This window comes from Medicago truncatula, chromosome 3, assembly GCF_003473485.1.
Source record: "Medicago truncatula cultivar Jemalong A17 chromosome 3, MtrunA17r5.0-ANR, whole genome shotgun sequence".
NCBI lineage: Eukaryota > Viridiplantae > Streptophyta > Magnoliopsida > Fabales > Fabaceae > Medicago > Medicago truncatula.
Window position 1 is genome coordinate 3,523,341 of NC_053044.1, and position 10,793 is coordinate 3,534,133.

General features: G+C 34.5%; 1 protein-coding gene across 2 annotated transcripts; it reads right to left on the bottom strand.

Moving 5' to 3' along the window:
• Positions 1-4,354: 4,354 nt before the first annotated feature.
• Positions 4,355-10,423, bottom strand: LOC25488602 (uncharacterized). 2 transcript variants are annotated; one of them, XM_024779468.2, is made up of 5 exons: positions 10,274-10,405; positions 8,196-8,236; positions 5,683-6,684; positions 5,482-5,598; positions 4,355-5,394 (listed from the first exon to the last, which is right to left on the bottom strand). In XM_024779468.2, exons 3-5 carry the CDS (start codon positions 6,625-6,627, stop codon positions 4,555-4,557), a joined length of 1,902 nt encoding a protein of 633 aa, XP_024635236.1. In that variant the 5' UTR covers positions 6,628-6,684; positions 8,196-8,236; positions 10,274-10,405; the 3' UTR covers positions 4,355-4,554. The 2 variants fall into 2 exon arrangements, with proteins under 2 accessions (XP_024635236.1, XP_024635235.1); XM_024779467.2 differs by lacking the exon at positions 8,196-8,236 and having other exon boundaries at positions 10,274-10,423.
• Between the last annotated feature and the right edge of the window lie 370 nt (positions 10,424-10,793).

Genomic DNA, 10,793 nt, shown 5'->3' on the forward strand with positions numbered 1-10,793 from the left:
ATAATATTATATAATTTTTCAAAACACAATTTGAATTATCCTTTGGTTATCATTATAAAATAATAAGAGAAATGATATTTGTACAACCACTTTGTGACGACTTTCTCTCTCATGCTTATATTATTCTCTTATTCTCTCTTCATTTTTCTCTCTCCATTATTTTTTATCAATGAAAAGAGAGAAAAAAAAAGTTGTCACAGATGTTGTATCAAATGATTGTTCAAATAACACTACTCAAATAATAATTATAACTATAGACTCCTGGTTATATCACACAGAAACATGTAAGGCATACATCTCTCGCAAAACTGATCGAGTAATTGTTAAAATCAAAATATTTATGAATCAAATACAGGTAGTATATCAGGTCATATGTAAACACACAAATCATATTCATGTCAACGTATAAACATCAAGCCGGTTCGAATTTAATGAGTTAATCAAAAAGAAAATCAAATATATAATTACATCAACATTAAAAAACACAAATTTAATAAGGAATCATCATAGAAAGTTAAGAAACATCGAAAAGTAACAACCCTTCACTACCCATACGATCATACAACCCTTATGTAAACAGAGACTCCTCCCTTACCTCTAGTTTGGAGAATTTGATGAATTTCTATGATAATATCTCTCTCAAGTTCTTCTTTCTATGCCATCTTGCTTTTTCTCTTCACAGCCCTAGTTTTTCTTTTGCCGCCTTGTTTTTCTTTTCTCGGTAACCCTTTCTCTCTAATTCTCTTATCTATTTATAAGCTCTAGTTGAGTTTGTTACAAATCTTTTCAGACTCTAGGTTTCTTACTAATCTTTTTAGATTACTATCTGCACCTCTGTATTTTGTTACTATTATTTCTGTAATTACACCGTCGTGTTATTCATACTCTCCTCTACTTAAATCATTAAAGCATTACTCATCTCACTAACTACACATATTTTCTATCCAATTTTACTAATCTCCCGTTCGCACTCTAATTTCTTAATCTCTCAAAAAATACTCTATTTTCTTTTTAAATATTATTTTCTCTCGCTCCTTAATCCACTAACAAACTCATATACTTTCTCCTTACCTATTCTTCCAATAAATACGAATAATTAAATTAATAATACCAAACAAATAAATACCATTAATAATATTAAAATATTAATATATCTAATAATAATACTAATAAATTAATATTAAAAATTGGGGTGTTACAGAGGGAGTACTTTCTTTTTAAAAAACTTTAACAAGTACCCTTAGAGCACAAATTAGCATAACTTATACTCCCTCCAGTCCTATTTACAAGAGACAATTAATTTTTTAGATACATTAAATAGTTTATGTATTTGGTTTAGATTCTTGAGTACGTAAATTATTCAATATATCTAAAAAATCAACTTTCTTTTATAAAAAAGATTGGAGGGAGTATTATGATAATAAAACAACAAAATTAACCATAACAATGAGTGCAAAAGTGAGCAAAAGATACAGTGTTTAAAAGCTGGAAAAATATCTCAATCCAGACACCAATAAAATTGCACACTGGGAGCTCCTATTACAGTAAACAACACCGCACAAAAACATAATGCTCCACCAAAAATATTCCAGTACATGCAATTCTGAATTGATTCCTGTCATAGTGCCTAGCTTTATTTCCACATGTTGATTTTTTTTTTCTTTCCCAAATCCACCTTCTAAATGGTTGCAAACGTTATTTTTGGAGAAATGATATTTGTCCAACCATTTTATTACAACTTTCTCTCTCATACTCACATTATATTCTTATTCTCTCTTCGTTTTTCTCTCTCAATTGTTTTGGACCAATGAGAAGAGAGAAAATGAAAGTTGTCACAAATGGTTGTACATATATCACTACTCTATTCTCTGCTAGACGTTACTTCGACCTATTGTGTAGGGTAGGCCTTTCTCCACCAGCATTATATGCAACACTACAAGACATTTTTTCCAAAGGATCTTATATCAATTGAAGGTGAGAAAAAACAATGAGGATTTGAATTGTGTCACTTGAAAAACTGGTTTGACGGGTTAAATAATACAGTAAATAAGTGAAGGTAAAGATATAAGGAAAGGTTGACACAAAGATTTACACTAATTTATCATCAAACTGGTAGCTACGTTATAGTCCTTCGATTTTAAAGAGATTTTTCTCAATATAATGGAGGAATTAATCCACTATAATAAATTGATTACAATCACTAGAGTTGGAATGTTAGATTGTTTGTGATTGCAATTTAAATAATCACTTTGAGGTTCTACTAATATGGAATGTTAGATTGTTTTTGCGCATGACTTGTACTAGGGCTCGAATACAAGTTATAGTACGTTGTCATGATTTCAAAATGATTCTTTTACGAGGGACCTTAAAATCTTTTCTTCGATATATTTGTATCTTCAAATTTTAATGTGACTCACTTGAAAAATTCAAGAGACATTTCTTCTATCATAGAATACAATTGGCTTGGTATTCTTCATGACTTGCATTGACTTGTTGACCAGACGATCCAACCTTAAGTTCATCAATGATCAACCATATGAATTGATTCTTTTACCAAGATTCTTTATTATTGGATTTTATAAGGCCGTTTCAAAAACAAAAAAAAAAAATTGGATTTTATAAGGTCAAATCCATATAAGTAATTACCACCTTTATTGTTAGTGGTGTTTATAACTACTTGTCCAAGATGAAAAACACCATTACTTCTTAAATGTCTAACATTATTTGGCACAAAGCAGTTCTTTTGAAGGTAAACCTTTTTGTTTGAGGACTGCTTTGGAATCTTATTCCTACAACAAATAACTTAATTAGGTAGGGTGTGCTTCTGAATAACGTGCAACTTTTTGTGGAAGGATGCAGTTGTTATGACCATCTATTTTTTAAATGTGATTTTTTTGGTATAATTTGGTTTTTTGTTACGCAATAATTAGGGATCAACACAGTTCAGTCGAAGCGTTTGTCAGTTCATTTTTTCTTCAATTCGGTCATCTACTAGGAGTGATTAAGAATTATAAATCAACTTTGTAGTATCTTTTATGGCTCTCTACTATTTGAGTCATTTTGAAAGATAGAAACATTTGACTTTTTCATTAAAAGGAGCAAAATCAACCACATTTAATAGATAACATTAAGTTTTAGTTCTTTTGGTGGTTGACATATATGAAGCCTCTTGATATTTATTTTGATGATGTTGGCTTTTATTCTTTAAATTAGTAGTTATTAGCATAGCATGTTGTTTGTTTTATAGTTGTGCATTTAGAATTTGTTAAAGCACCCAAACATGTGTGTCTTAAGAAAATTACATAGTATCTGTCAAAATATGTTTCTACTCTGCATGAATCAACTCACATATGTCTGAATCGTATCACAAAAAGCTTCTGACTTGGTGTCAAACGATTCATGGTATTCATGAATCGATTCATGTTGAATCCTCTCCAAAAATATGAGTCGTATCACAAAATGTGTCTGACTTCCTCTGAATCGTTTCAATCTTCATTCTGGGCAGTTTGAATCAACTCAAATGTCACATGACACGCATCAATCTTCATAGCTTCTCTCTTTTTACAGCTGTTTGAGTCAACTCACTCATTAGATAGTGGAAAGAGTGACCGAGAGAGTGAGGACGAGCAGGGGTGGAATAAATAAATAGGAGTGTCATGGTATCCATGGGCTCGAGATCAGCTCCAATTACTTATTCGCACGCCAAGGCCAAGACTGACTGCAACAAGGTTCTTGCAGTTGGAGAATCTGCCTCCTGATGGTGAATGCTTAATGATACATTCATCAATCATGGAGTTGGAGGAATAGCCTTCTATTTCTGAACTTCTACAATAAAAGTGGAACACCGTTCATCAATCTCCAAAACAGAATATTCATCAACAAACATTGAAGAAATCTCCTCCATAGAGGCACAACACAAAATAGACTAAGCATATAGAGGCACAACACAACATAGACCAAGCATAAGTTATGAAAAGACACAACAAAGGAAGAGATGACGTGGACAAATAAGAAAGAAGGATCAAAGATGAGGAGAGTAGGGCTGAGACTAGCAAGAGATGGAGATTTTGTAGGGGTCAAAATGCAATTTTGAAAATAATATGAAAGCAGTGTATAATGCACCACCTATTGAAAGGAAAACAAAAGGAGCTCCAGAAAAATATTGCACTATTGCATTTGATATGATCTAATCCACACAGGTAACCAACCAATTAAGTTTTTCCAAAAAGCAATTAACATAAATTATCAGCCTGCAAAATGACAATTTTTGCTTAAAGCAATTAAATTACCTGTCTAACTTCCAATTTATTAAACCATTCAGCCAACAAATGACAACTAGCTATAAGACATTAACTGAAAAGTTCTAAAGCTAGTAGTGTCTGCATGGAAAATTGTCAGCATCACAGTAAATCTAGTACACAGTAAAAATGCTTTCCCAATTTTAAGGTACCTAAGAAAAAGTATGCAGGATGAATAATACAGTTATTTGAAGAATAAAGATAATCTCAAGGAACATAATACAAAAAGGATTTTTTAATCTACAACATGTTTGATTTAGCGAATTGAATATGAAGGACCGGCGAAAGAGTAACGAGATGAAACTGGAATAGTTGTAGTCTCCAACTCTGCTCCATGGTAACGCTGCATTCGGTTATATTCAGACAAAGCATTAGCAGCAGAATGGGTTGAATAAAGCCTACCATCTGCAGTAGTCTCTCCCCTTCGTAAGTTCTCAGTTCTTCCCCCAACCAAATAAGACCTTGAAGGTCTTTCCTCTCTACTCACAGATGGCAAATATGGATCCCGTGGAGAAGCTCCATAGCGATAGCGATGATAGGGATCGTCCACACGATCAGAAGCAGCATCCCGATAATAGGTCTGACGCTCATCCTCGATGAAACGAAGAGGATCAGCACCACGCGAAGGGGCATCGTTCCTGTAAATAGGGGCCTCCAAGTGTTGATGCCGCTCTCTTTCATAATCCCTTTCATCTGTCCTATAAATAGGGTGGTCCAAGTGATGGTGGCGTTCTCTTTCATAATCCCTTTTGTCTTTCCTGTAAATAGAGTGGTCCAAGTTATGGTGGCGCTCTCTTTCATGCTCCCTCTCGTAAGGATCGGGTATAGGATTTGCTTGAGAAACACCTAGGAGACCGTATGCACGATAACTCTTTTCGGTAAGAAATAAATCTCGAGGAGCTTCCTCTCGCTGTTCACTCCGACGACCCCTTTCATGAGACAGCACATTAGGTATTTCCCTATGCAAATGGGATCGGGATCCCCTACCACCATCACGAGTCTCCCTGTCTCGAGTTTTTGCTTTTGGAGCGGAGCGGACAGGCTTCACAGCTGAATGAATATCCACTGGTCGGAAAAGTGCCGTGAGCCTCCTAACCTGAAAGGGAATAAATGAATATCACCTGACATAGAATAAAATATATTACTGATACCTAGCATACAAGAGGTGCCATTGGGTTCTCACTTGTCTAACAGTAAGTTCAGTTTTGAACTTGTTCTTGTCATTATAGTTTTCTTTGATGGCATTCTTGAAAATGCTCTCGGGCAGTGGGATACAATCAGAAGCAACACTGAACCGTACCTGAAAGTCACACCATCGCGGGTAAATCACAATAAATAAAACATCTGGAAAAGTTAAATAGGAAAATATGTAAGGGGAAGCAACCTGAGCGGGAAAGTTACCGCCGAAAGCTCGGGGCTCGAGTTTCATACCACCAGAAGACGATGCTTTGTAAATCCCATACAACAGCTTCAGATCAAAGTCATAAAGAAAAAGCTTAGTCCCAGGCTTTATGCCTAAAACGACCTCTTTCTTACCAACTGGAAGAGCCATGACACGATAGCGGAAACAGTCAGGTTTTGTCTTTGCATTGCACATGAAGATGAAACCACCAACTTTTTCTCTATTTTTCTCACTGGATTCAGGTTTTTCATTGCCACTGCGTTTTGTTTTGTTTCTCCTACTCCTCTCACCCTTGTCTAACTCTCGATGATTCTCTTCATTCTTCAGCTTTTGTTCAGTCTTATCAGGCTTTTGTTCAGTCTGATCAGGCTTTTGTTCAGTCTTATCCAAATTTACCATCCTGTTTCTTCTAACCCAGCGTCTCCTTGCACTACGACTAGTGCTCCCTTGAATTTCCTTTTCTTTATCATTTTCATCCTTCTCGCTCTTTCTGATAGGACTTTTGCCGCTAGTGCTCTCTTTTTGAATTTTCTTCTCTTTACTATTTTCAGCCTTCTCACTCTGTCCAATAGGACTTTTGCCATTAGAGTTCCCATTTTGAATTTCCTTTCCTTTGTTATTTTCAGCATTCTCACTCTTCTCTTTAGACAGTTCATCAATGTTTCCAACTACGTTTTTTTTCTTTGTTTTCCCTCCAATCTGTTGAGAGCCTTTATTCACAGTCTTCAGCTTGCCAGCCTTGGATTTCTTACCGATTTTAGACTTCGCCTTCAGTTGTTTTGGAGTTTTCTTGTCACTCGACTCTGGTTTAATAGACCCTTCGGGAGCATTTGTAACCTTGTTGCTATCATCTTTCCCTGATGTTTGAGGATTAGAAGACTCTTGTGGAGGATTCTCAGCACCATTGTTGCCGTCTTCTTGCTCCATAGTATACAATTATGGAATAGAGCAGAAGAACGCAAAAACTTTCAAAGGCGAATGTTACTGCATCAAGTCAAGAAAAAAGGGAAATATTTAAATTTCAGTGAGAATGATAAAGAAAAATGGGAGAATAAAAGAAAATGACAAAAAACTGGACCATAAAATTGTTGTTAAATAAACGTTCAAGCATGGTATTTATAACTTCTGCTACTGTTCAAATACCAATGGGGTTGAAGCAAAGTAAAAGAACAAAATTACAGCTGCTAGCAGTTTATGAACAACACTTTATCATATTGAAACTTTAGTTACCAAGACTGAGAGCACCTAAGATAACTTCAAATCAGTGATGCATACCAAAACAATTATGGAATAGAGCAGTAATAGAATAATGGAATGAGGGCGATGTGCATGATTTCTGTAAGTGAGAAAATTGCAGCAGAGTAACATTCATGCTGCCACAGAACAATGCTCCTATAGAGAGCTACAGCCCTTTACCCATGGTTTTAAATTGCGGCCGCAATATAAATGTTGAGATCTGTGCAACGTCAACTTCAACAGCATCAGCCGCAATCACAACATAAAACCATGCCTCTACCCGTAACTAACAATTTGATTCTCTGGAAGATAACCCTTCCTAACGCACCATTTCACTAATAAGTAATAACCAAACCCACAATTTGGTAACCAATTTCTGTTCTCTCTTTCTGCCAACTCAGCACCAAGCAGAATCACCCCTGCCTCTTCCTGGAGTAGACTTTCTATATTTTAGGATCATGTGACGTAGTCTAGTCCAACACTTCTTTTGGATCTTTAACTTATCTTGGACCCTGTCACTCAGACATTCAAGCAACTCTAACGATATTTCTAAAAATCACAAGACTCAAAAGCTCAACCAAATGCCTGAAACAGTTTGCGGAAGTAAACTTCAAAACTGAATAAGTAAGAAAAGGTAAGGGATTGTGCACCCTCAATGAAACAATTAGAAAGTTGGGCTAGCTATTAAAATGGTTCTTATAACACCCAAAGGACGTTTAAGGGAAATTTTTCACAAGTTCACACTATATAATATAGATTTGATATGTTATTCATAAGTAGCATTTAAATAATTGGATTAGAATGTTACATATAGTAGTATATAATATGATGAGCTTAATTTCGATGTGATATTGTCAATCAATCACGAACCATCATATGTATAACTCTTAAGGTAGATATAATAAAAGTCAACAACAATAAATTCAGAGGCATGGAGAACCATGTAAAGAATAGTCAAATATAAATAATAGTAATAACAACAACAACATCAACAACAATAAATATTGCTGACTGAGATGACTGCCATTAGCACCACATGTATATGGGATAATAACAATAATCAGAATTCAGAGTCTAAATGTACAATCATGAATCATCACGTATCTAAGAGGAATGAAAACATAGGAAAGTTGTAAAAAAAAAAGGAATTAATAGCAAAAGTAAAAACAGAATAGATCAGATAAAAATTACAAGAGTATGAACTGTGAAGTCGTGTGAAGGAAAAAGAGAGAAAATAACAGAGGAAAAAGAGTATACACCTGCGAGTTAATAAGCATAAACAGAAAATGAGAGCTCTGATCTGTGAGACCAAATGAAGAAGTGGAATCAGCTCAGTGATTGGAAAACATTGATTTCGCTTCAAAAAGACACCAAAGAGCAGTGTGTAACGGAGCAAGAAAGCAAAGATTAAAAATAGAGATAACTTTTTTGTCTGAATGATCGAGGAAGAAGAGTTTCAAACCCTACAATACTTTCGAAACAAATAACAAGACATATCCGATACCATAAAAGAAATAGTTCAAAAACTCAGAAAGAAATGAAAAATGTGAGTTTTAGCCCCAGTTCAGCATAGCAGCCATGATGGCTGAAATCTTGTGCAATACAGCCATGCCGCAAACATGTCACGTGAATAAGCAAGCACGTGTAGCATCCACCTTGCACAATGCAATGTGATCGCGCTGTAGCATCACAAAACTGTGTAAAGTAGTAGTATAGGTAAACTTGTCCTTAATAGCTAAAACCACTTAGCTTTAGCGTTAGGATAAAACAGAGCGCACATCATAACATTTCTCATATGTAGCAGCTAACTTGAAACCTTTAGTTTATTTTAGTGAATTATCAAAAGAGTGTGTCATTATGTTACAATTTAACCAACACAAATCATCACTTTCATTACGAGGATAGAGGTTGTCGGAATCAGATCTTGCATCAGATCAAAACGGAATAGCAGGATCATAAAACATGAGATCGCAACCAAGATAGAAGGATTCTACTCAATTAATTTTGTAAGATTGAAAAGGGATAGCAAGAACGTAAAACATAATGAAGCAATCAAGATCAAAGGCTACCAAAACAAAAATAATAACTAAATAGATATTATATATAAACTACTCAATGTTACAACAACAATCAGAAAACAATCAAGTCTCAAATCTTAAACATAAAACAAAGATATTATATATAAACTACTCAATGTTACAACAACAATCATAAAATAATCAAGTCTCAAATCTTAAACATAAAACAACATGTCACAAAGGATTTTACTCACAAAGGATTTTACAGGGATTTTACTCACAAAGGATTCTATTCATGATCCGGATTGGTAGGTGTTCGTGAAATCGCAAATGTGGATTTTCACGATTCTGATCGGGACTTTGACAACAAATGTTAAACCCTCGTACAGTACACACACACAAACATTTTAATAGAATCTGAATTCCCAACACCGTGCAAACTCAATTTCACATGAAGTTGAAACAATGAAGGAGAAACAGCAAGACACTTTATCAATTACCAAAAACCGAAACAGACCATAAAAATAAACCCTGCATTCACTCAAATCCTTCAAAGGAAAAAAACAATTAAAAACATTATCCTCTAAAGAACTGACACGTCTGATGGAAGGTGTGTCTGACACATGGACACATGCACAAAACAATTAAAAACATTATCCTCTAAAGAACTGACACGTCTGATGGAAGGTGTGTCTGACACATGGACACATGCACATGTGATTACGTTCAATTAATTTTTTCAAATTTTTACAAGTGTCGACGTGTACATGTCAGTGCTTCATAGACATTAGCACAAGACAATATTATTTTTTTTAATGACAAAATATAAGTGCAGAACATGGGTTTCGAACTCGGTTCCCTTGGTTAAGCCAAACCAACACAACCACTAGGCCAACTGAATAATTGTTCAATACAATGTTCTGAAGTAGCTAACACCCTTTCCAACATCAATAAAATAAACTAAAAGGTAATCAACTAACAAAATCACAAACCTAATATTTATCCTCATTACAAAATTCAAAACAATGACTATAACAATAATTCAAGGAACATTCTATTTGGTAACATAAATTCAAGTAAATAAATCAATAAAAACACAAACAAACAAAAAAAAAACATGAAGATTCCATTGAAAAATCAAAATTGAAAACAAGTGATACCCAGATGAAAAAATCAAAAATTTAACAGCTATGATCAAATGGGTCATCAATAAATGACTCAAATTCATCAAATTTATTCAGATTTTCAAGCTCCTTAATAAAAAAAACGACACATTTAAAACAAAGCAAAGAGAAAGAAGAAAGTGAAAGAGATGGTACCTTAGAGGAAACAGTAAAACCCAAAGCCTCAGAGAGAGAGATGAAAACGATGATGAGATGCGCTTTGGAGTTGAACTCGAACCCTTTTCCGTATCTAATATGTGACACGACTTTTTTTTTTTTTTGAGCAAATGTGACATGACTTTATGCACTATACTTTTTCTTAATCTTAATCTTACTAAGGGAGAATTGTTCTTCCCACATTTAGTTTGGCTGTGCCACACGAGTAAATTACTTAAATGTTCCTCGACAGTTAACTGCCGAAGTTTTTAAGAAACCGGCGGCAGTTAACTGCAGAGAAAAACCTCGGGAGTTAACTGCCGAGGAAAATGTTATAAGAACATAACTGCATAAGAGTTTTCAAAACTCCATTGTTGCATTTTTAATTAAGGTGCGATTTTGAGTCATTTGAAGCCATTAGAAGCCAATTTCAATCACAAAAACAAGTAAGTTTTTTGAATCCTATTGCATTGTTGCTTTGTGGTCGAATTATATGTTATTTTTTTGTTAAATTTCGATT

What these genes read in the sequence shown, in the direction of transcription:
- LOC25488602 (XM_024779467.2), bottom strand. Translation starts at nt 6,627, where the DNA reads ATGGAGCAAGAAGACGGCAACAATGGTGCTGAGAATCCTCCACAAGAG. An exon ending in GCGGTAACTTTCCCGCTCAG is followed by an intron (nt 5,599 to 5,682) that starts GTTGCTTCCCCT and finishes TGTGACTTTCAG; the next exon opens with GTACGGTTCAGTGTTGCTTC. An exon ending in CTGAACTTACTGTTAGACAA is followed by an intron (nt 5,395 to 5,481) that starts GTGAGAACCCAA and finishes ATTCCCTTTCAG; the next exon opens with GTTAGGAGGCTCACGGCACT.